Genomic DNA, 26,026 nt, shown 5'->3' with positions numbered 1-26,026 from the left:
ACGGGAGCAGGGGCTTGCTTTTGTTTTAACTGGCTCATTCTGTCTTAACATCAATGATGAAGTTAAAGGTATTAGGTACAATTATCCTTTCCCATTAACTGGCCTACTTTCAACTTTTTATAAACATTAATCAATGCAGTTATTTTGTTTGGTAAATTACTTCTATGCAATCTATAGTGTATTCTTTTGCTAAAGACTAACACACACAGAACAAGATCACTTTGGGTTTAAAAAGAGTAAAGATCTCTGGTTAAAAATGGCAGAGAGAAAAAAGGTCTCTTTCCTCTTCTTCACTTCCGTTCTAGCCACACTGGCCTCCTTTCTGTTATTCAAACACAAGGCTGCTTCCTTCCACCTCGGGACCTTCATGCTTGCTGTTTCTCATTGGACGCCCCAGACATCCACACCACTCATCCCCTCACTGCCTCTAGGTCTTCATGCAGACAGCGCTTGTCACCGAGGCCTTGGCCCAGGCCAGCTCACAACAGCCTCAACACACCCCGGCCCCGCTCCCCGCTTTTTGTTTTCTCTAACATGCTTAGCACTATCTGACCTACAATATACATTTCATTACTTTTTTTTTGTCTTTCTCTCTGCCCAGAGTAATAGAACTGGAAGAATTTTTGTCACTTTTATCACTGCTTTACCTCCAGTAGTCTTACAACATTGCCTGGCAAACATCAGGCACTTAAAATACATATGGAATGAATGAACAGCTCTGTGAATGCTTGGTGCAGACACGACAAGGGAAATTTTTAGATACCACAGAGGTTGTGGTAGATTGGAAGTGAAGCAGGATGGATGTGGCAAAATGAGGCTGGAGAAGCAAGCAGGAGCTGGGTTATGCATGGTTGGGAAGCCTTGTTAAGAATTTTGTATTTTACGCTTTTGACAATAGGAAACCATTAAAAGCGTCCCATATGAACAAAACATTAGCAGATTTATGGGTTTAAAACGTTATTTTGGATGCTGGGTAGAGCATGAAATCTCAGCAAGCACGGTGAATGCAGCGTGCACTGAGACTATAGCAGTCTAATTCTGCTGTAATTAAAGAAGAACTACTGTACCTCCCAAACTAATAGCAGATAGAAGCATCTTGAAAATTCAAATACATCCAACAGGACTTCAAATAGATAAACTAAGAAGCTTAGATTTAGTAGATGAATTAGGAGCACCAATTATGTTCCAGTGTAACCACTGGTGTAGTCGCCTATCCTCTCCATGAGTTGCTTTAGAAAAAAGACAGTATAATAATAAAAGGACCAGCAGTATAATGTGATCACTACCCAGTGGGAACTATTTTAAGAAGAATGTACAGTAAGTTATTCATTTGATCTCAATGCAACCACAGGCAGTAGATGATTTAACCTTTCTACTTTACAGATGAAGAAAGCAAGGCACAGACAGACAGATCCACTCTCCTGAAGCTGACTAGTCGTGTCCACCTGGCTCCAAAGCCCACGTTCTAGTCACTTATTACGCTGTCTTGATCTTATATTTATTTATATCTCTATTTTCTTTACATATAACACCTCACTGCTCAGCATATAAATCCTTAAAAAAAAGTTTAATGAAATAAACACATGTACTTCAGTTTATCCCCTGCCTACTCGATAGGTCTCTGTTTTGCTCTTTCTCTAATTCAGTGGTTTTCTCTGGCCTCCCCCTCATCCATACATCTTCTCCTACAGAGAGTATCTAAGCTTAAAATTTGTTTTACCCTTTCACTGCTAAATCAAATAAAATGTCGACTTAGGCACCTGAGGAGTCAGAAAACCTGTCTTTGTGGTTTCAACAGACATTCTCATCCTCAGCATGTGACTTTAAAAAGTGCCTGTTTTAACCAAGAATGCAGCCATGTGGGTGGTCTAACTGCTTGAAAGGCAGCCTGTCAAAAATAATTTTCTTTACTCTTTTCCTGTGAATGTTTATTCCAAATGGGCAGCTATTTTTTTTTCCTTGGATGAAGACCCCTCTTTCTCAGATATTTCCCCAAAATATCTTAGAATTTCAAGCAAAATATTAAAATAAATAAAATACAAATATAAAAATTAAATATCCAGATAGGTCATGTAACAGTTTTTTTAAAGCATAAAGGCAGATGTTTCTCTGTATCTCCTAAACCTACTTTTAATTCTGCATATTCTGAGCTTTACATACTAAATGATCTGGAAGGAATTACCACTAGCCAGGAGTGAAAAAACGTGAAGAAAACAAAAAGGGAAAAATTAAGAAAGGCAGAGAAGCAAATACTAAGTGTTCATCCCTAGCAGGAATGTTGCCTTACCATTACTTAGCCTTTGTTTTCCTTGTTTTCACAGTTTTCCATTTAAAAATTATAAATTCATAATAGTGAATAACTAAGTTGCCTAACTCACTTCCTAGTAAGATCTGAAAAAAGCTAGTAATTTAAGATTCATCTATTACAAGTTGAAAAAATAAAATTCACACTACCGTGTATGAGGTACATAAAAATGTAACTTGTCATATTCAAAGAAATGGCTGCAGATAAAGCAGATAAAACATTTTTCACTGACTCTTAATAGCCAAGCCCAGAAAAGGAAATGTGCTCAAAATGCCAAATGTCAGTTTTCTATATGCCTAACTCTAAGAACTTGAGTATAGACATATATACAGCTTGAAAAAATTTATTGATACAATAAAACTCCACATTAAAAACTTCTAAATTTACAAATCTCTCCAACTGACATGTCCTCAGAACCAATTTAAATTCAAGTAGTTCACAGGATTTACAAGGCAATTTTTTCAGAAGACAGAGAAGTTTTAACATTATAACAAAAATGTTACCTGAGGGAGGGCACCATAATTCCATATATAACCCTTGTGAGGAAAGATATTCGCCACATAGCGCAGCCTGCCATCCTTTATATCTTGCTTAATGGGATTCAATGGCTCCTCTGTGGCAATCTAAGGAGAGCACAGCGAAGAGGGGGGAGGGGCAGGAGAGGTGTTTAATCCTCTAACAAGCAGCATTTTGAAAATCTGCTATTAACAGACTAAAAGTTCATATTTCAACATATTATCAAAGATAAATTAAGCAGCTCTTATTTTTAACTTAGAGTACTGTGTAAAAAAAACCATCTGGAAAGAAAACATCACATTACGCATGTTTAGGCACGTTATTAATTATGCAATCATTATTTCTAACACAAATAATAAAATGATTGAAATGGCAAGAGGATAAAGATTAATCAATTTGATTTTTGTTATTAATTTTGGGCTTCTTACCCTCAATCTTTGATTAATAAGCTTAAAGATTTTCACCAAGTAATTGCATTTCAAAGTTACCTTTCTATCAAACATATCCACGTTGCCATGTAAAAAGAAAGATCTATTCCATAAAGTAAACAAAAAATAAAGGAAGCCATGTTTTAATGAATAAACACTGCTTAAATCAGGCAGAACCTCCCAGGTTCTTGATCCTACAGCCTGAGGCAGTGAGAACCACAGTGATGAACCACAACCCCTGACAAGCCCAAAAGAAGAACTGAGTATCTTTACTTTTTTCCAATTAAAATGTTAACAAAAACAATACTACCAGGACAATTTGGACAATTTTCCAAATATAAATTCTTAAAAATATTCATCTACATACAATCCCTGATTTAAGTACTTGAGATAATAACTTGTCATCACACCCCAAGTTACAGGAAGTTTAAGTAACTAAACAAACTAAATGCCATACATTAAATTTACTCAAAATTACAAGGGATTTTACTTAACTAAGGATGGAACCATAAAATTTTGAAAAGCAAAAGGGAAGCTGATAGGCTCATCATGAAAAAGATTTTTAAAAAAAAGCTAACCTCATGGGAACAGCAGATGCTTTCAGATAGTTGCTCATAAATCAAGAGTCACCTGGGAAAATGCTTTCACTCCTGGTAGAGTAAAATCTAAAGGAGAATTAGGTCCTTAGAAACTAAAGTTGCTGTCAAATGAGTTATGTTTCAGTTGTGTATATGAACAACATACATTTCAAAATCTATTTAACGTAAACCTTGAAAATATTTGTAATTTTCCAAGTCAGGGAAAATTAAATAAATATGTGTGTAACAAACTAGAGAAGAAAAATGAAAAATACTCTTTAAAGAGTAAATTCACCTTTGAATAATATTTTGCTTTTTGAAATTAGAATATCAAAGTAAATTCACAAGAATGTTTTCAATATACAGAAGTCTGCCAATCATCCCAAATTCAAAATATTACAGCAAACAACTTAAAACAAATTGTTTATGTCATTATTCATTATCATTTCCATTGATAGTAATGGCCTATTTCCATACCTCCATTTTAGCATTTGTCCACCGTGGTACTTCTACAACCATATTAAACAAATTCTGCAATTAAAAAGAAAAAGAGAAATATTTTTATTTTACCTATGATTTATTTTTTCACTTACCTCCTGCAGGAAAATGCTTTTGTTTTTTCCTCCACAAAAAAAATGTTTAGAGTCTGTATCAAACATCTGCCTATGCCTTAAATTTCTTCTAAAAAATTAGGGACGTTTTTCTTCTAAAACAAAGCAGAATTTGAGACAACCTGTCACTTGATCACTACTGCAGTGTTAGAAGTTGCTACATTTCTGCAAATACCTTTACAATATAGTGACAGAACTAGAATGGAGTCGAGAAACTTATTTCAATCTTTACTTTCCAACTGAAATAGGAGAAATGGATCCATCATGTAAGCTAAATGTCTTACTTTCCCAATCTGTAAAGTAAGTGATAATCTCTGTCCTACTTATACAAGGCTGTTAGGAAGATTAGTTACATAACTTATATGAAAATACACAGAAAATGATTAATCAAAGTATTTTTATAATTGCAAAACAGTATTTAAATCCAAGTTATGATCATAATGTTAAATTAAGGAGATTGGTACAGGTAATCATAAAGTTTACAGAGTTAGACTGATGCCTTTCTAAACTTAGCTTGCATATCTAGTGATCCCTAGTTTCCTAAAGTTACAAAAGGACCATTGCTTCTTTTTATCATTCTTAAACTTTGTGGAGTGCTTGAGTAAAGGAGACTCTAGGTCAGTGGTGAGGAAAAATAATGCCTATGGTAATTACGAATGAGAGTATATAATTTCCTATAGTTTTGGACTTACAGAGAGAGAATCTTGAGGCTTGAGCTGACTTGCATGCCAGTTTGGTATCAGTAACTAGCAACTTATCATGGCAGAACAATGGTTTACAACAGTGCCACTCCAACTGTAGGCATGGGCCAGGGCTAATGTGCACACTGATTGTTACCGGTGCATTTAGAAATATTTATAAGCAATTTGATGGAGTAATTTTTATATATGTTGAATATAATAATAAAAATTTGGAACCTGAATTACACTTTTCTAATAATTCATTTTGATTGTATTTTTTTTAAAGTATCAGTTCACAACAGATTAGAAATAAATCGACAAACTAGCTCTTTACCACAGATGATTTGAGAGGCATGAGAAGCATTGATTAAATATACTTTTTCTCACTGTGTCACACATCAAAATCATCTGGTGAGCTTTAACCAATTAAAAAAAAAAGTTCCTCGAGCCCCCACCCTCCCATATACTTGAATTTAACTCTTCTCAGGTAGTGCTGGAGTGCCACTTATTTTTAGATTCTACAAGCAATTTTAATATGCAGCCACAGTGAAGAATCTCTGGCTTAAAGCACTGCTAAACACTATATGGAGCTTTCTCAGTGAAACATGAATACTCTTAATTCAAAGAATGCCATTTACACAACTGCATATAAATTAAGCCACAAAGGTAATGATGGGTTTTTAAGTTTTTCTAGACAAAACTAAAGTTACACCAATGACAAAACTGCATACCCACAATGAGATAAAGAACAAAGCCAAGGATGAATTCTCAACAATTGCTCCTTAGAAGTATGCCTCATACCTATCTTACAACCTTATACACAGTCCTGCTGTTATGTTTCATTTTCTATGCTCTTTCATGAGGTACCCCAGCACCTGTTTAAATATGCCTGGAGTAGCTATTAAGAAGAAAAACCTAAGTAAATGGCAGATGTTCACATAATTTATTCATTCCTGAAAGCCTGGCTCTAGGAGAACGAATGCATATAGATGAGCACTCAGAGGTGAGAGAGGAGGCCTAACTAGTGACACCTGTTTTGCATAGCGACACCTACCAAACCACTCAGAGGCTTGAATTAGGCCAAAAAAAACAATGGATGAGGTTTGAATTTTAAGTCTGCAAACCAGTCCTACATCATTTGCTCCTGATCACTAAGGACATAATTTCTAGCCTGCTTTTCTTCTCTCCAGCTAAAATGCTTATGACCTTTAATTTTTTAAAGCCAATATTAGTCTGGTTATCCTAAGATTAGTGTTAACTAAAAACCAGTAATGGTCTGCTAAAATTTATTAGAAAATCAGAAAGATACAAGGGTACACATTTCAATTCATAAGGTTAGATATGGGTCAGGAACATTTACCTCCTCTTTTCTTTCCATTTTTCCCTTCCATTTCTAAAGTAGAAATTTAAGAGAAAAACTAATAAGATTATGAAAAAACATTCAGTAAATTTTATAAACTTGGGGAAAAAGGGAGGAAAAAACTCTTCCTCTTTCTAAATCTTAAAACATCAAATAAATTTGTATTTGACACTAAAAGGAAAGGCAACAAAGGAAAAAATAAACAAATGGGACCACATCAGACTGAAAAGCTTTTGCACAGCAAGGAAACCTCTTTTTCACTATGTTGAAACTATCAACATAATAAAAAGACACTGAATGGGAGAAAATATTTGCAATCACATAACCTTAAGGCGTTACTATCCAAAATACATAAAGAACTCACACAACTCAACAGCAAAAACCCAAACAATCCAATTAAAAAATGGGCAGAGGAACTGAATAGTTTTCTGAAGAAGACTTACAGATGGCAAATAGCACATGAAAAGATGCTCCACATCACTAATTATCAGGGAAATGCAAATCAAAGCCACAATGTGAATTATTACTTCATGCCTGTTAGAATAGTTATCACCAAAAGGACAAGAAATAACAAGCACTGGTAAGGATGTGGAGAGAAGGGAATCCTTACACGCTGTTGGAGAGAACGTAAATTGGTGCAGCCGCTGTGGAAAGCAGTATGGAGGTTCCTCAAAAAACTAAAAATAGAACCACAATATAATCAAACAATACCACTTACAGGTATACATGCAAAGGAAATGAAAATAGGATATTGAAGAGTTATCTGCATTCCCATGCACACTGCAACATTATTCACAACAGACAAGATATGGAAACAACATAAGTGCCATTGAGGGATGAATGGATAAAGAAGATGTGGTATATTTATATAATGGAATATTATTCAACCATGAGAAAGGAGGGAATCCTGCCATCTGCTACAACATGAATGGGCCTTTAGGGCATTATGCTCACTGGAATAAGCCAGAGAAAGACAAATACTGTATGGTATCACTATGTGGAATCTTAAAAAGAAACAAAAAACAGAAAACAAAACTTACAACAAAAAGTAGAAAAGTGGTTGCCAAGGCCTGAGACTGGGAGAAATGGGAAAGAACTAAAAAAAAAAAAAAAAATCAAATATAGTAGACCATTGAACAACCTGAGGATTAGGGTGCCAATGCCTACACAGTTGAAAATCTGTGTATAACTTGACTCCCTAAAATCTTTACTAATAGCCTACCATTGATTAAAGCCTTACAAATAACATAAACAGTCAATTAACACATATTTTGTATGTTATATAGATTATATATACATACATTATTTATAATTATAAATTATAATAAACATAATACATAATAATAAACTAATCTAGAAAAAAGAAAATTCTTTTCAATTACCATAAATCTCCAAAAATTTTTCCAATATGTTTATTGAAAAAAGATCTGTGTGTAAGTGGACTTGCATAGTTCAAACCCATGTTGTTAAAAGGTCAACTGTAAACATAAAATATGTAAACTATATTCTAATAATTAAATTTTAAGTTGGCTATATGGACTCAGAATATATTTTTCCAACGGAAACAACTGTCTCCAGTTTAATAAACAAAGTCTTTAAGAATCTAAAGCCTTGAGCCACTGAAAGTCTATTGAACCCACATCTAGGGCAGGTGTAAACTCCAGTGTGTACAAGATGTCCTGGAACACTTGTTAGAAATATGTAGACTGACCAGTGTCCATCAAGCAGAGATTCTAATTCAGCAGATATGCAACAGGGCCAGGAATCTGAAATTTTAAAAATGCTCTAAGGGGTTTCAATGTAGGTGGCTTAAGGATTTTGATAAACACCAGTTCAAATAAATACAAGATAGATGGTAGGCAAAGGTGGCATAATTGGACAGCCCCCACATCTATGTTTGGAAATAGATTCAAAGGCTGTGGTCATAAGTTTCAGGTGGAGTAGAGAATAGATGGAAATAAGGTTGGGAAGGGGAAAGAGGGCTGAGGAAGGTGGCAGAAGAAGCTGCCTAGCATCAGCAAGATAAAAAGGCATCAACAGTAAGAGATGGGATGACAGACATCAATCAACTGTTCTGGTCCTAAGCCAAGAACTAACAAAAGTATGACAGTTACATATTTGAAAGATATTTTTAGAAACATGCTTTAGCACATAGTTAAAAATAGTATAATTATTTTTTCTTCTCCTTTACCCCCAAAAGAGTTGTTCCTAGATTCTAAAACAAACTCTCAAACCATTTTTCCCTTATAAAAAAAAGATGATAAACTGACCAGTTTTCTTAATGTACCTTTACTTCAGACCATCTACCATGATAAATAACTTGCTACTAAAATCTGAGTTCATTTCTTGATTCTCTCTGGCTCTTCAGTGATCACATGAAATGGTAAGGAGGTACCCAGAATAGTCAGATTCATGAACAGAAAGTAGAATAGTGGTGACCAGTGTGGATAGGGGAATGAAGCGTTATTGTTTAATGTGTACAGATTTTCTGTTTGGGAAGATGAAAAAGTTCTGAAGATAAACAGTGGTGATGGCTGCACAAAATGTTGAAGTACTTAACACCACTGAACTATACACTTAAAAAAGCATACAATAAACAAACTGATAAATTTTGTTATGTCTATCTTATCACAAGAAAGAAAGGAAAATGGTAATATCATCCCTAGCTGCCTTATAGAGATACTACTGGAAGAAGGAAAACATCAGAATGCACAGCAAAATCTTGTGGTGGGGGGGAATCTTAAAAGGACTTTACAACAAGAAACTATCACCAAGGTCTTTAACAGACAATGTAAGTGATTCACAAAAATAAAAACCTTTAGATATACCTCATATTCATCATTTCGTGCTCTCTTTGTAGGAATGCCATTTTCCTATAAAAGAAAAGATGGTATTTACAATTGTATTATTTCATGAAAGAACACAGCTGCTGCAAAGCGGAGAAAACTTGCCTACTGCACAAACATTCCACTCCAGAGGCTGTCCACAAGCCTGACTCACAGAGGACCTCCCAAAAGCCCAGTGCATTTTTCTCTCAGCATTTGTATCCCCGGTGTATGAGGATCAAAGTGTTTCATAAAGTGAATTAGCAGAAAAGCTAAATCTCTTTCAAGTGTATTTTCCCAGTTTTTATAAAATAAGCAAAGACTCTGTTCAGTCTTTGAGGAAAGATTGGCAGTTTCCAGTGATTACACTTAAAACAGTCCTTTCATTATTTAAATGAAACTCCAGGGAGCGTGACTAATAAGCCATGAAAGTCCTCAGAGGCACCTCCTGCCTGAGAATTCCACCAAGGTGTGATTACCAGACCTCCATCAAGCACTTTTAAATTAAAACAGAGTATGTGATGGGTTGGAAAGAAAAATTACACCATTCACGTATGCTCACACTTTATACATAACTTTCATACACCAAAATGACTACTAATGAAAGAAACAAAACAAACCCCAAAATGTTTATTCCAAGTCGGCCTTGAAACATTATTTCTGTTCCTAAAATACCACATCCCAAAAAACAAGGTTCAACAGTTGTGATCGGTATGGCCGAGGACAAGGACTGTTTACTAACCACTGTGTGTACCAAGCCCAGAATCCACCAGGATATCCCATTCATCTCTGCCCTGCCCTATCAATTTTGTCTGACCTCCAAGTCCATCCTCTGCAGGCAGAATCTTATGCCCACAGCAGCTCTGCCATGGTATACCCCACAGGGAGCAGCACCTGTCAGCCACTCTTTTCCTCCCACTGCTCCAGTTTCATACACTTAATGTTATCTGATTGCCTTTTTTCTGGTTATCTGTCTCCTGCAACTGAATGGGCACTGTATCTATCTTATTCACCACTGTAACCCTAGTGCCTGGATACTGTCTGGCTCATAATAAGCATGCAACGATTTTTTACTGAATGAAAAAATTAATGAGCAGATGAATAAATGAATGCATTCACTTTTGGCCAAAAGCAAGAAGAGGTGTTAGATATTTAGGTAGGATACTCTATGGTCAAAATAAAAACAAAACATATAGATACACACCACACACTCACAGAGACACACAGTAACATGGAGTTCTTTCTTTTTGCCCTCTCTTCAGCTTCTTTCTCTCCAGATTATATGATCCCCATGTCCTGTAACTGAACACATCTTAGAAGTAATAAGCTAGAAGAATTACACAAGAGCAGTTCTGAGTATAAGCTTTGGAGTTAGAGCACTTTAGTTTAAATCCCACCTCCACAACAAACTGGATTTGTGACTATGGGCAAGGAACTTTAACGTCATTAGCAAAATAAGAGTAGTAACAGTAGCTCTAGACAGATTGGGATGATGCCAAGTCAAGCAGTGACAGAGGGCACAGCTAATAAGCACTCAATTAATCTTTGCCATTATTCTCCCTACTGATTGTTCAGTCCTCTGAAGGGTTGGCAGGCCGCACAAGATCTGCTTCAGCACTCCATGACTTCTGTCTGATGCCTGATATTCGGCCTCTGAGGTAACACCAAGAGAGTCAACCATTCACTCTTGCATCTGAAGCAGTTTGCTACTTCTCTGACCTATGCCCCTACACTGACCTCCCCACAGTTCTGAAAAACCCAATGCCATCAACCAGCCCCATATAATCTCGACCTGGAATATAGTTCTGGTTATTTACTTAACAGCTGTGCCCCCTTTGGTAATGAATAATTTGGTAATGAAATAAACCAATTAACTATTAGGATTTTCAGGAAAGAACTTGCAGCTTAGTGATGCAGAGCCCTCCTAGTGACCGAATGATTCTGAGCCCTCAGTTCTACCTTCAGCAGATCACCTTGTGCTACCTGACCTTATTTACATCCTTCCCACCCTCCTATCTGTCAAATAATTTTGGATCCTAAGAGAATAGCTATTCAAAGATTAAGATTTTTCCAACAATTTTCTAGCCTCTGTTTTGTAGAGTGGTTAGAGATGAGCTTTGTGCTCAGAAGTGCTAGTTCAAAAACCTGGTTCTGGCACTTCTCAGATGATCTTAGACAACTTAATAAAATGCCTTCAGCTTCACTGTCCTTAGAGATAATAAGATCAACTCATAAGCATTAAATAAAATGGCATACGGTGGCTAGCAAAGAGAAAATAATCCATAAACGTTAACTATTTTATTATTAATTAATAAAAATAAGCCTCTTGTTAACTTCCTAAATTCTTAACTTTAAATATCTATTTCCTACCAAATTCTAAGCTTCATGGACCCTTTCTTCCCAAGTCCTCCTGGAAAAATCCTATTCTCAACAAATTCTAATTCATGAAGTAGGCTCACAATCCTGTTATAATAACTCTGCTCCCCTTCTGACTTCCAACAATATTGTTTCCTTTAAAGATGCTTCCAAAAAGCATTTTGTAGTGATACCAGAAGTATATATTTTTATCCCCCAAACAAGTTAAAACAATACCTCTGCCAAGTCCACCTTCAGAGGAATATCATGAAAAGGGGAAATGTAGTGACCAGCTACATTCTCTGCAAAGGAAAACAAGACAAAAACAAAATTAATGCTATGCACTGTCCTTTTCTTTAAAGCAATTACAGCCTTATCCACTTTTAAACTTTAAAAAAGTTTTTAGTTTTCCCAAAAATATCTTTAACTTCTAATTTAAAGTTTCACTCAACTTTTAAAACTTGCTTCATTCTGAGGACCAGAGAGAAATACTCACCAAATAAAGCATATTGGGTTGCTGAAATCATTTACTTATCCTTATGACTTAAAACATCCAAAACAGAAAATATCTAAAATAGACTAAAACCCCAAATATGAAAAATTTCACTTTTGAAGAGAGACTTGTTAATAAGTGAATGCAGAAACCTAAAAATAGAATTCCCAATTACTACCTATAATCCACATGAACAAAGGTCAAATTAAATTAAAATAATTAGATACAATTTAAAAAAAAGCAAAATAAAAACAAACTTCAATAACAGAAACTATCTTATCTTCATTGCATACTGATTATATAAAATATTGCATAAAATATACTGATGTATATTTAAAATACTTCTGCAAGTATATATTATTTAAATAAAATAAAGTGACCCAATATACAATATGTACTTTTGGAATGCATATGCTTCCAAAAGCTGGGCTTAATAGAGTCACAGAAATTTTTTATTTTGTAATTTCCAAACTCAGGATATGTTTTATTTCTGGCCTGCTACCTTTCTGTCATAATTTTCAAATTTAGACATTAAAAATATTTTTTAACAAAATAAAACAAGGACTGGACTGGCTAACATCCAACTAGCGATGAATATACTCAGGATCCAAATTTTTTGTTTCTAAACACCGCTGTCCAGTAAAAAGAACTAGGGCTTCTTGAAGGGGGCTGATTCTAAGGTTGGGGCAAGGAATATAAAAATGAGCCTGGAGCATTCTGAGAACCAGAAAGCAACCAAGTGCTCAAAAAAACAAAAGGTTAGAGGCACGTCAGAGGGAAACAGAGCTGACCTGAATGAGCTTCCAAAGGCCAAAGCTGGAACAAGGTGCACAACAAAATAAATAATGGAGTGTTGGACTATAAACCATAGTACAAATTAAAGACACATGAATCCACACTATTACAAAAAAAAAATCATTCTATAACTCAATAAGAAAGAAGACAAATCTTCCTTACAGAGAGATTCCAAACAGTGTATGCAGATATTCCCCCTCCAAGAGGTAAAGCTTACCCTGTACCCGCTGAGAGTACACTGGACTAAGTGACTTGTTTCCGTAGAGCAGAATACGGAGAGGGAAGAACAGTGACATTGCAGTGGACAGTGTCCTTGACCAAGCAACTCAGATTAACATTACCAGTGGAAAGTCATGTCTGTGCCATGTGCCTCCAGAAATGCTATAATGAGAAGGCCACTTCACTTCCATCATATTCTTCCCATAAACTTAGTAAGCTTCCAACAAATACTTGCTGAAAAAATATCTCTATAGCTGTTTCATTTTCCCTCCAAATTGTTAACATAATTTTTAATTTTCCCACCCTAGCAACAAGAAAACTGAAGGAACTGTGCCCAAGGTAGCATAAAGATGAGAGGGAGCACACAGTGGCAAAGTACATAAACATCTTGCTCTGATCTATAATGCTCTTTCCGTCAATTAAAAAGGATGTCCCTTACATATACACAATGGAATATTATTCAGCCATAAGAAGAAAACAAATCCTACCATTTGCAACAACATGCATGGAGCTAGAGGGTGTTATGCTCAGTGAAATAAGTCAGGCGGAGAAAGACAAGTATCAAATGATTTCACTCATATATAGAGTATAAGAATAAAGAAAAACTGAAGGAACAAAACAGCAGCAGAATCACAGAACCCAAGAATGGAATAACAGTTACCAAAGGGAAAGGGACTGAGAAGTTACCAAAGGGAAAGGGACTGAGAAGGATGGGTGCGAAGGGAGGGATAAGAGGGGGGAAAAAGAAAGGGGGTATTGATTAACATATACAATTAGCATGTGGGGGGGGGCATGAGGAGGGCTGCGCAATACAGGGAAGACAAGTAGTGATTCTATGCTGATGGATAGTGACTATAATGGGGTGGGGGGCGGTACTTGGTGAAGAGGGGAGCCTAGTAAACATAATGTTCTTCATGTAACTGTAGATTAATGATAACAAAATAAATAAAAAAACAAAAACAAAAACAAAAATGATGCCCCTTAAAAAAACCAAACTTCTCTTTTACATATACCAGATCTAATTCCAAATTCTGTGCCTGATTTCAAAGGCATCTATGAGCAACACAAGAAACAATATTATCAATTTGTTGCATAATTATTTACTTTTCTACAAATAATAAAGACACTTAAGTGGGTCACATTTTCATGTTTTCTATTAAAATAAAACATGGTAGTCTGAACTGAAAGGAACAGCCACTCTGGAAAACAGTTCAGTTTGGCAATTTCTTATAAACTTAAACATATGACCCAGAAATCCTATTAAGTACTTAGCCAAGAGACACGAAAACTTATATTCACACAAATACCTCTAGTGAATGGAAGTAACCCAAATGTCCACTGGTAAATAGATAAAACTCTCCTGTACCCATATAATGGTATTTTACTCAACAGTCTATTAGTCCACAAAAAAAAGAAATGCACTACAGATGTACACAACAAAATGGATAAATCTAAAATGCATTACGTTAAGTGAGAGAAGCTGGACTCATACAATTTCATTTGTGTGACATTCTGGAAAAGGTAGAACTATAGAAATAAAGAGCCTATCAGTGGTTGCCAGGGGTTTAGGGTAGAGGGTGCAGTTGACTCTAAAGATGGACCACAGGAAATTTCTTTGGAGTGATGAACTCTTCTGTACCTTGCTTGTGAAGGTGTTTAAATGATTCTACATTTCTATAAAAACTCAAAACTATTCACAAAAAAATAGTGAATTTTATTGCATGTAATTTTAAAAGTAAATATGAAGCAAAAAAATAGGATATAAAGAAAAATACATATTTATGTACAAATTAAAGCTCTTGTTCCAAAGAACCCATTTGTAACTTATTTCTCTGAAGTCACAAAATAAGGCAGAATATGAAGAGAAAAAAAAAAACACCCCTTTAACAGATTACTTCAGTTTTTAAATTTGGAACCTTTTATTGTGATGAAAATTAACAATAATCTCAGCTCTAAGAATTCATGAAGTTCACAACCAGGGAAGTTTGTTATTAAGGAGGTAGAGGAAACTTGACAGAATAGCTGGGTTGCCTTTCTAATGAAGAGTAAGTGACAACAACAACACACTGACTTGGTGTTTAATTTCCCTAGACTCCAGTGCTCGTTAACTGGGGACAAACCCAACAAACTGAAGATGTAAGGAGAATGCGTGGTATTCAAGTCTGGGGGAGGACAGGACTAGGCTAGGCTGTGACTGCTTACAGCTACAGATTTATGAGAAGCGTGCTTAGGTAGCTCTTTAAATAGGGATCTAAATATCACATTCAAAGACTAAGGCAATGCCAATATATACATTTAAACTGTTATCTAATTGGCACTTTGGGAAGAGAAAAGACTATAAAAGAGTCAATGGTCTGGATTACATAAGCATACCTACTAGAAGCCATTTGGATCATGAAATAATATTTAAAAAATATAATGAAGAAAAAGAATGAAAAGACTTTGGTAAAATAAAAGTAAAACATGGTCTTAGATCCCAGATAAGGATAATGCTTTGATGGGCAATATACCAGTAAATTCATACAGGAGCAATGAATACAGAGACCAAGTACCTGACTTCTAATTACTGAGCTTCATTTCTCTGAAACTTAATTTTCTCAATTTTCTTCACTTAAGCAATACACAATTTAGTATATAAAATGCAATGTAATACCAGAGGCCGGAATATAGAAGTGCTAAAAAGTGAGCTATGCCCACAGCGAAGCCAGGGAATGTACTGCGTCTCCAGCATCAGCATCATCCACAAGTCTAAAGGCAAGGGAGTCCTCTCGGCACAGAGAGCCAATAACTGATCTAATGCACAAGGGTGAGAACCTTGCCAGGGCCAGTGTTATTAGCATGCATGCTATTATGTCCCATTGAAAGAGTATTAAGGTTCTCTAAAGGTGATTCAAAGATAGATGCTATCTATCCTGATCCCCTATACAGTGAAAGGAGTCATCTACATTGCACACGAGTGATAGTCAGAGAGCAGGTCAATGCAGGAGGCACTGCGGCAATGTATGCCATTTCTTATAGGTGACAGAACTGAAGCACACATTAGAGACAGCCTTTCTCAGAGCCTTAGAATAAATAGTGATAAATCTTGAGTTAGAACTTCATTATCTGAAGCCCGGACTGGTTGATTCTTTAGAGTTGTAACAATGTGGTTGATGCCGATTTGCTTTTTAAAATATCTATTTTGTTGTTTAAACAAAGTAATGCACTTACATGACTAAAAAAGTAACAGTCCCCACCTCACTTCAATCCAGTTCAAATCTCAGAGCAATCCACTTTTACCTCTAACTTAAGTTAGGTCTGTCAAGTGGCTGTCTTCATCCTCTAAATTATATATTTAGAATATTAGTTTTTAATTTATCAATTATATAAATTACCTACTAATTCCAATTTTGAGAGATAAGTTTAGTTAATTTACTCCAATCTATTCCTCTTAAATTATCTATTGGCCAATTTTAACACTTCATAGCTTTATTCCTTGTTCCACCTAACATATATAGTATTTCTTGACTCTACTCACCAGCTTTTATTCCTTTCCCCATTCTTCTGCACTTTTGTTTTTCATTTCAAGGTTGATAAAATATTCTATTATCACAATGAATTTTAATGCTTTTCCTATTAGTATATGCCAAAATTTTTCTAAGGTCAAGAAAACCTGGAGTGCTTGTTAAATAGATCTCTAGGCCCCCATAATTGGTGAATCAGAATCTTAAGCACTGAAATCTGGATATCTAGATTGTTAGCAAACAATTTTTTTTATTAAGGTATTATTGATATACACTCTTATAAAGGTTTCACAAGAAAAACACTGTGGTTACTACATTCCCCCATATTATCGAGTCCCCCCCACACCCCATTGCAGTCACTGTCTATCAGTGTAGTAAGATGCCACACAGTCACTATTTGCCTTCTCTGTGCTACACTGTCTTCCCCATGATCCCCCTCACACCATGTCTGCCAATCATAATACCCTTCAATCCCCTTTTCCCTCCCTCCCCACCCACCCTTCCCAACCCCTCCCTTTGGTAACCACTAGTCCCTTCTTGGAGTTTGTGAGTCTGCTGCTATTTTGTTCCTTCAGATTTTTAGCAAACAATTCTTACACTCAAGCAAGTTTGAGAAGTATTGTCTATGTGTTGATTTTTAGCCAAACAGAATATTATAATTAAATTTATTTTCTTGTTTAGTTCCTATTTTGATTTGTGCTTTTAATTATCTTCCCTTGTCAGTCATAATCATATCTATAGAATTATTCAAATGCCTCATGGGTTCAATAAACACTATAGAATTCTCTCTTTACTCAAATAAAGACTCTTTTTCTTTGATCTCCAGCTTAGATCTTTTTTTGGTTTACTTACTTGTTTCGCAGGAGCATATCTCCAACTTGTGTTCTGTAAGAAGGTAAACTTTACAAGTCGTTAAATTTCTGAAACATCTTTACTCAGTCTTCACCCCAGATCAATGGTTGCCTTGGCAAATTCTAGGAGGAAAATTATTTCCTCTCAGAATTTTGAAGGCATTACTCCAGTCTTCCAGCATGCAGCGTTGCTGATAAATCAAATACAGCTTGATTCTAATTCCTTTGCAGGACCTCGTCTCCCTACCTCTCCTGCCTCAGAACTTTGAGGACCTTCTTTGTAAGAGCTTCCGTTTTCTGAGATTTCACAATAATGTGTCTGGGACTCAGACAGTTAGGTCCTTAAATTAGTAGATTTCCATATTCTCTTTGAAAATTTCTTCTCCATTTTGTTTCTTCTTTCCTTTTGGAATTCATTTTAGTCAAATGTTGGACCTCAAAGGTTCAAAGTCTATATCTCTTCTTTCTACCTTTTTTTTTTTTTCTGTCTCTGACATTCGTAATCTATATACCCTGCTCTTACAGAACTTATATTCTAGTGGGGGCAGAGATCAGAAGTAATGAATATGAATTTTTTTTTTACTATATCAGATACAATAAGTACCATAAAGGAAAATAAATCAGGGCAAGAAATGAGTGACAAGTGGGAAGGGGTAATATTTTATATTGAAAGGTGAAGGAAGCTCTCTCTGACAGATAACATTTCAGCACAGATCTGAATGAAGAAAGGAAGTGGGTCAAACAGACATCTAGGGAGGTACACTGCCAGCACAGCAAGTACAGAGGTGCTGAGGCAAGCCTGTGCACGGCATGACTGAGAAACAGCCAGGACGCCAGGACGGCTGGAGCACAATGACCAAAAGAAAGAGTAATATGCAACGAATTCAGAGAGAAAGCCCAGTGTTAGGTCACCTAGGACCTTATATTCTATGGTAAATATTTAAAATTTATTTAGAGTGAGATGGAAAGCCACTGGGGTTTTGAGCAGAGGCCAGACATGATGTGACTTATATGCTAAAAGGACCAAGGTGACTTCTGTGTGGAAAGCAGAGCACAGGGGGACAAGGGTGGGAGGATGGGGAAAACCAGGAGGCTACTGCAACTGATGGAGCAACAGATGATGCCAACATGGATAAGGTTGCAAGGGTAGAAGTGGAGAGAAGTAGTTGTGTTTTGAATACATTCCAAAAGTGGAAGCAAAGGGAAAGAACAATGAACTAGAAGTAAAGTAAGAGTAAGAGGGGCAACAAGAATAATTCCTAAATTAATGGCTACAGATGGGAAGATGGAAACATAGGGTGTGGTCAGGAATTCTGTTTAGTACATGTTAACTTTGAGATACTTCTTAACCACTTAAGTGGAAGTACAGAGTACATTTACTGGATGTGTAAATCTTGAGCTCAAGGAGAGATTAGGGCTAATGTTATAATTATGGGAAGCACAGATGGAATCTGAAGCTATAGGGCTGATGGGATCACCTAGGGCAATAGACCTAGTGAGCAAACTCTGACCAAAGTCAAATCCAGCCTATGGCCTGTTTTTATATTTGTAAATAAAGCTTTGTGGGAACACAACCATACCCATACTTTTACTCTCTGGCTGCTTTTGCACCAGAATGATAGAGTTACATAGCTGTGACAGAGACTCTATGGCCTGCAAAGCCTAAATGGTTTAATACTAGCCTTACAGAGAGCATTTGCCAATCCCTGCCCTGTAGTAAGAACAGAAAGAGAAGTGGGCTAAGCACTGAGCCCCAGGACATCTCAAAGGGTAGACTTCCAAAGTCTGAGGACCCAGCAGGGGAGAAGCCACCACACTAAAACAGTGTTGTCCCACAGGCAAAAAGTGTTACAAGGAAAAAAAAGTGATCGACTGTGAGATGAGAACTTAAAATTGGTCATTACATTTGCAGAATGGAGGTCACACCATGACAAGAAGAGTCTGGTAGAACAGTAGTGACGAAAGCCTGACTAAAGTGATCCTTGACAATTTGGTCTGTATTTAAAAATAAGAGACCAGAAAAGCTGACGCACAGCACAGCCAAGAGAAGCTTGTTGAAGGGCCAGCTTCCCATGCAGATGTGGGGCAAGAAGCTGGGTGCTACACCGGGGGTCCCTAAATACCAGAGTGCGAGCTCTGCTGGGCAGCAACACCATCGGGGTGTCCTACCATCCTCCAAACACTTCCTGCAGTTTCTATGAAAGGGTCCCTCAAGCCCCAGGCTTGTCTGGCAAGCATTTGTGTGCTGCTCCCTAACAGCTGAGTCAGTCCCGGCTGGGCTGAGATCCGCATCTCACTCTCACTCTCCTATCTGACATCAACTTGTCCACAACTTCTGTGAGGTTCTGCAAAGCAGTTCAGCTTCTTCCTAAACTGCAGCCCCCTCAGCTCAGGTACTTAAGCTGAGATTTCCTCCATGCTGCTTCAACAGTAACCATACCTCCATCTGGTTTTCATCTTTCAAAAATATTTTTGAAATTTCCAGTTCTAATGGCTCCTTCTCATTTGTTGTTTCAGGGTAATCCTTTTTTATTCACTTACTATCACTTTTATAGGATACTTATTAGGAAGGAGACAAGACAGACATTTGTAGTCATCCTGCCATCATCTCTTGTTATTTTTTTAAATGAAGTATAGTTGATATGTAATATTATATTGGTGTCAAATAACTCGGTGTTTCACTTGGTCAAAAATCAGACTGCACCATAAGCATAAACTAATTCTATCAGGACCATCAACAAACATTGGATATTGCCAAACAGTGTCAAAACTTCCCCTTCAATTGGACTGAAATGATCATTTGTTTTATCATTTGTAAGTTATCTATATGTTTTCCTCTCGTGAGTTATATCAGGATAAAAGTTTATTATGTTTAGTATTAGCAAGAAAATGGAACAGAATGTAAAACCTGTATCTGATCATATGTATATACACCAAATAGCCAAATGTATGCCAGGTACCAATATATTATTACATATTATTCCCAAAACCATTTATAGAGATTCTTATTGATAAGAAGCTTTAAAAATGATAAAAAGGAAATAAATATACATCATTTTTCTATATTCACACAATAACTGTTACACTGTGCTAATTCATGCTCTATGATACAGTCCAACTTAAAAAAAGGTTATAGGAACTCATCTATTTAAGACTCAAACAAATATTTTGTGGATTATTCACAGGAAATTTTATTAAGTCCAAATACATGGCACACTCGATGGCAGTTTCACTTCCTACTCAATGATATACTTAAAAAAAGAGCCTGTAGTTACTTCAACATAAACATATGCTTACTATAAATAATAAAACAAATTCATTAAAGAACTGCATTATTCTCATACTAAATCAAACCAACCTGAATTATCTACAGCACTGTTTCTCTAAGTGAACCTACTGTCTACCCCATAGTAACAAAAACCCAAACTATGAAAAGTATAGCTTCTCCTTATCCTTTGAGATAAGCTGAAAAATCTGTAATAATGTATTTTCAAGTTCTTAACAAAACAAACACAAATATGCAGACTAAGGAAGGAATACTTATATGCAGTGCTATGTCTCTGGCCCCACATAAACAAGTCTAACTCCATTTTGATTTCACAATTAATTAGTTCAGTGCCATTAAAACTCTGAGACCTAGGAATTCATAAACTGGGACATAATCAAAATATTCAATTTTATCCACATTCCATTGTTTTCACCATTCACAGAATCTAATGATATGAATTTTCATCTTATTTCTTAAAGTCGAAAGTGAAATTGAAAACATATATTAAGCATCTACCATGTGCCATGACGACACACTGATAATCACTACACCTGGGGTCTCAAATACGTAACTGCCACAACAGTTCTATAGAATTATTAGTGCTATCCTCATTTTACAGATGGAGAAATTAAGCTAAGGGATGTCAAGTGACTCCCCAGACAATGAAGCCAGGCCTACTGCCCACGTGTTTTTACTATTAGTCTAGAACTGTTCCCTTGACACACTTGCTTCTGGAAGTTTCAGAAATCATCTCATCCAGCACTTCCCAAACTGAATTCATGAACCTCTGGAATCACTAAGATGTTAACAAATGTTCTGAGAAATAAGGGCTTTGGGGTTCAAAAGTTTGGGACTTTACATCAGAATTTCCCAGGACTTTGATATGCACATTGTGACTCTACAAGGTAATAAACTGGGAAATGCTCTCCTAATTTATTAACCATAAAGTCCTTTGTTTAAAGGAAACCTAATATACATGGAAAGCATGTGCTCAACTATACAGTTTGGAAATGACCATCTAGTCCAATCTCTTCTGTCCATGGTTTATTCAAATGAGGTACAGTGAGGTTAAATCACTCACTCAAGGGCCCACAGAAAGCTAATCCAGGACTGGGCTGGCACCAAGGAAGCCTGATGGCTCCCATCACAAAACTCTTTCTCCTCTATCATCCTGTTTCATTTCAATACTCTTTCTACAAATCAACACCACGTAAGAGGTAAAAAAGTGTTACATCTATCATTTATTCTGATTCTTAAGAATGTAAAGAGAAACCATTCACAGAAATGAAGCTCAAAAATGGTCTCCTACTGCACTAGTATTTCAGAGGCTTGGATATACTTGAAAACGTGGGAAATGAGTCCACATAATAATACTGAATAACACTTTTCAGCCAAGTAGTGCTATATTCATGTTTCTCTTTGAAGTGAGAGAGAACTGCCTCATGGTACTGAACACTGACACCACCAGAGTTAAAAACACCCAATTTGTGACAATCTTTATAAAGCAATTGGTTCATTGTTTTCCCCTTACTCACTACTACTAAAGAGGCTTCCTTTCACTTTGTCCTACCCCTTCCAGGCAGTAGTAAACAGTCCTGGGCAAAGCATGCCATCTGGTGTTTAGCTCAGGAATTGTTTAACCCGACATACCTTCCGTTTCAGTTTCCCCTACCTGGCCCCTCCCCCAAACCACACCCCTTTCTTCCAATTTTTGCCTTTACCTCAGTAAAACCTTCTTTCTTCTGTCATTTATCCCAACTGAGTGAAAAAAATTTTACTTGTGGCATTCTAGTTACAGAAAAATCTTGAGTCTTAAATACATTTGTATCTAAAGAAACAAACCACAACAAGAAGCCAATATAGCCTTAGAAATGCCTGAATAGAGGCCATGCCCCAGTAGAGAACCTTAGCTATTATTCACGCAGTGCCTTCAGTGAATATCAGCACTAAAAAAAATCATTGTTAGGTGATCTGCTTTACTTTACATTTAAAGAAACAGGCCTTACATGAAATGAAGCAATCACTGGCCCATAGCACAGTGAGGGCTAACCACCGCAGAGCCAGGATCAAGGCTTAGGGCTCCCCTTTTCAAAGCCTCAGCACTATTATGCCATATGCTTCAGGATCCTCAAGACTGATTTTCTCAGCCAACATTCAAGTAAAATATTTTTCAGTGTTTTTACATTTTCCTTAATTATATTAATATTGTGACTCTCTTGAGGGCAGGGCCCATAACTAGAATCTCCTCAGTGCCACCTCTAACAATGCCTGGTACTTAAAAAATAGTTGATGACATTGTTGTTCATTATTAATTACTGTGCTTATTGCAAATCTAGAATACTCTTACCGTATTATGCATTAGACAAGCTTTTATCTTCTTAAAAACATAACTGCCATGTCTTGCCAATGGGTTTTAGCCCCGGGCAAGTTTGCTATGGATTCAATGTGACCAAAGAAAATGACAGTAAAACATTCTTGGGGTGAAAGGGTTTTATACCCAACTTTATTTCCAGGTGGCAGGTCAGTCACTAAAATCCTGTTCACTCAGAGCAAGTCTGCATGCAGCAAGCCAGTCTCTGCCTCCGGGCCCCTCTGCCTGCACAGCCGTCCCACACAGCCATCCTCTGGGCCTTTGCACAGTCCTCCCACACAGCTGTCCTCTGGGCCTCTCTGTCCTCGGCACTGCCACCACTCCAGCCTCATCTCTGCTCTCCTGCAGCCTTGCAGCTGTGCCATGTCACGGCCAGAGCATTGGGAAGAGCTCTTTATATAGAGTCAATAGCCATGTATTGCCCACAGGTGTGCAGTGAGCTAGTCAACCACAGCCAGGTGAGAATCCTGGCCACAGGAACTCTCATTTTATCCACAGCCATTTTATAATGATGTTTCTATTGCAAACTGTTCCCCAAATCATCACATTTTTAACCTGGAACATACTCCATTCAGAAATTTGGGACTTCTTGTAAATAGTTCCTTCTCCACCTGATCAGTCTTGACCAAACAAGGATGGAAAAGAATATGCAACATAGAGAGGAAAAGCAACCAATATTTTGAAGAAAATGGGAATTTTTGTTATCAGCTGCATTATAATCACAGGACTATGCAAATTCAGTTTTGTCTCGCATAAAATATTCCTCAGCCCTACCCTCAAGTAGGATACATGCAAACATTTTATAAATTACAGGTATCAATAATGATTACAGATACTATTAATAATAGTAATTTATAGTCTGGACCCTGTGACTAAGCATTTTACATATACTCTTACCATGTAATTCTAGAGATGAGAACAACCAAAGCCTATTAGCAAGTTAAGAAACTCGTCTGGGGTCACAGAGCTAATAAGAGCTGAAGAGCCCAGGGTTCCAGCTTAGATCTGAAAGCCTCCAGAGCTGGTGCTAACAGGTGGGCGATAAGGCAAGGCCTGCTTTACAGAAAAAAAAGTACTACCCCCCTTAGGGCTCTGAATCAGCGAGTCATGAAGGCAACTCGACCGGCCTCCTGTTTTCACTTTACAGCTAACCTACACAGAGAAATACCAGAGGGCAAAGAAAAATGAGACTAGCGGACACCTGGATCTTTCCCTGCCTAGATTGGCCGGTTCGATGTCCCACAAGTCGCTTGCTCAGTTTGGGGAGAGGAGGAGGCTACCCTGGAGCTCACGCGGCTCCTGATCGGCTCTTGATCGGCGACCACATTCAAGACGCAAACTTGAGTCGGAATACATGTTCCTGGGGCATCCTTCCTCAGGGTCCCCCACCCGGCCAGCGAACAGGGAGATCGCCGAACCGGGCGTCCCGAAGTCCCGCCGCCTTTCCAGCCGCAGGCAGCCGCACGGGGAAGAGCCCCGTTACGCCCCTGGGCGCGCGCGGGCGGACTCCGTGCCGGCCTTCCCAAGGCAGTTACGTGGCGCTGCCCGGCGGCCGCGGCGGGGAGGCCACGCACGCCCCACCCACCGCTCTGCGCCCCGCGTCTGGGGACTGGCCCACCGCCCCTCGCGGGCAGCTCTGTCTCCGCGAGGAAAAGGGGCCTGCCCCCAGCGGCCGCCGCCCCGGTCCGAAAGAGGAAGGTCCCTTCCCCAGCCGCCTCCGCCGCGCAGCGCCGCAGCGCCCCCGCCAGCTACTTACTGAAGAAGAGGCGGTAGCCGGGCGAGTGCGGCTGGCCGCGCTCCTCCGTGCGGTACAGGGCCATGGCGCGGCGCGGCCCGGGCCCTGCGCTCGCTCCCCACGGCAGGCGCGCGGCTACAGAGGTGGCCGCGCACCAGCCCCGGCCCGTGCGCAGCAGCGGCAGCAGGGCGCGCATGGCGGTCCGATCTGCGCGGGGCGGTGCTCGGGGCCCGGGCCTGCTGCGCGCCGGCGCCCCCTACCGCCCGGAGCCGTCGCTCCCGCGCGCCTAGTGTCTGGATTTCCGCCTCCCTCTAGACCTGCCCTGGAGGCTGACGGGGAGATCCAAGCGCCACCGAAGGCGCGCCGAACCCGCAGCCAGGCTGCGGTGCAAAGATGAGCAAGACAAGGTCCACCACCTCTGAGGAGCTCGTTGTCACTTATGCATACATGCATTAATTCCTCCACTCACCCAGTTAATATTGCCTATCATTTTTTCCTATAATATGATAATATTGACAATATTAATATACGGGCCAGGCACTGCTCTCTCCTGTCCCATGGAAGAGACAAGCAGGCACACACACAAAAACATTATGATATAATCATCAGACCTTTTAAGGACTTGACCTTGACACTGGCTTATAGAACAAAAAATGTTAAATGACCCTCAAATGCCATCTCTTCCATGAAGCGCTTTCCTATTTATCCCAAGAAGGGGTGATTTTCCCTCTTTTTCTCCTCACATTTTCACTTACACATATCCACTTCGAACTACATCTGTATGTTTGTGAAGCTGTCACCCTGACCGGACCACTGGATTGTTCATTTAGGATTTAAGATTTGGTATCCTTGAAAGATGTAGTGCCATGACTTACATGTAATAATGGCTCCTTTATTGTTGATTTAAATTGCTCCTAGAATACCCTACCAAATCTTTCTCCTTACCCTATGAAATTCTGGTTATCAACTTTCCAGAAAAATTTATGGAAACAGTTGTCCCTACGCATTATCTGCATTTGGTCATATTCTTCCATCAACTCAGTCCAGATGGGCTTCCTCCACCTTCTCAAGTCCATCGGTGACCTCCTTGTCAAATATGAAGGTCGATTCTCACAAAAATCAGAGTAAGAATC

The 26,026-nt window shown here is 38.1% G+C and overlaps 1 protein-coding gene across 4 annotated transcripts in view; it reads right to left on the bottom strand.

Annotated features, from left to right (window-relative positions):
• Positions 1-25,124, bottom strand: part of PPA2 (inorganic pyrophosphatase 2) — a 96,134-nt gene extending 71,010 nt beyond the window's left edge. For 3 of the 4 annotated variants that reach the window (XR_005061806.2, XM_037020257.2, XM_037020256.2), the window contains exons 1-5: positions 24,915-25,124; positions 11,896-11,960; positions 9,307-9,351; positions 4,305-4,358; positions 2,809-2,928 (exon numbers count right to left, since the gene is read on the bottom strand). Coding sequence is in view for 3 of the 4 variants with exons in the window: in XM_037020257.2 (XP_036876152.1) it covers positions 2,809-2,928; positions 4,305-4,358; positions 9,307-9,351; positions 11,896-11,960; positions 24,915-25,089 (459 nt within the window). In the remaining variant the exon portion in view is untranslated. The remainder of the gene's footprint in view (positions 1-2,808; positions 2,929-4,304; positions 4,359-9,306; positions 9,352-11,895; positions 11,961-24,914) is intronic. The other variant, XM_073237217.1, reaches the window with a different exon arrangement.
• Positions 25,125-26,026: the final 902 nt, after the last annotated feature.

This window comes from Manis javanica, chromosome 5 (assembly GCF_040802235.1).
Source record: "Manis javanica isolate MJ-LG chromosome 5, MJ_LKY, whole genome shotgun sequence".
Lineage (NCBI taxonomy): Eukaryota > Metazoa > Chordata > Mammalia > Pholidota > Manidae > Manis > Manis javanica.
The sequence above is the reverse complement of the archived record's forward strand: the minus strand, read 5'-3'. Positions and strand labels throughout refer to the sequence as shown.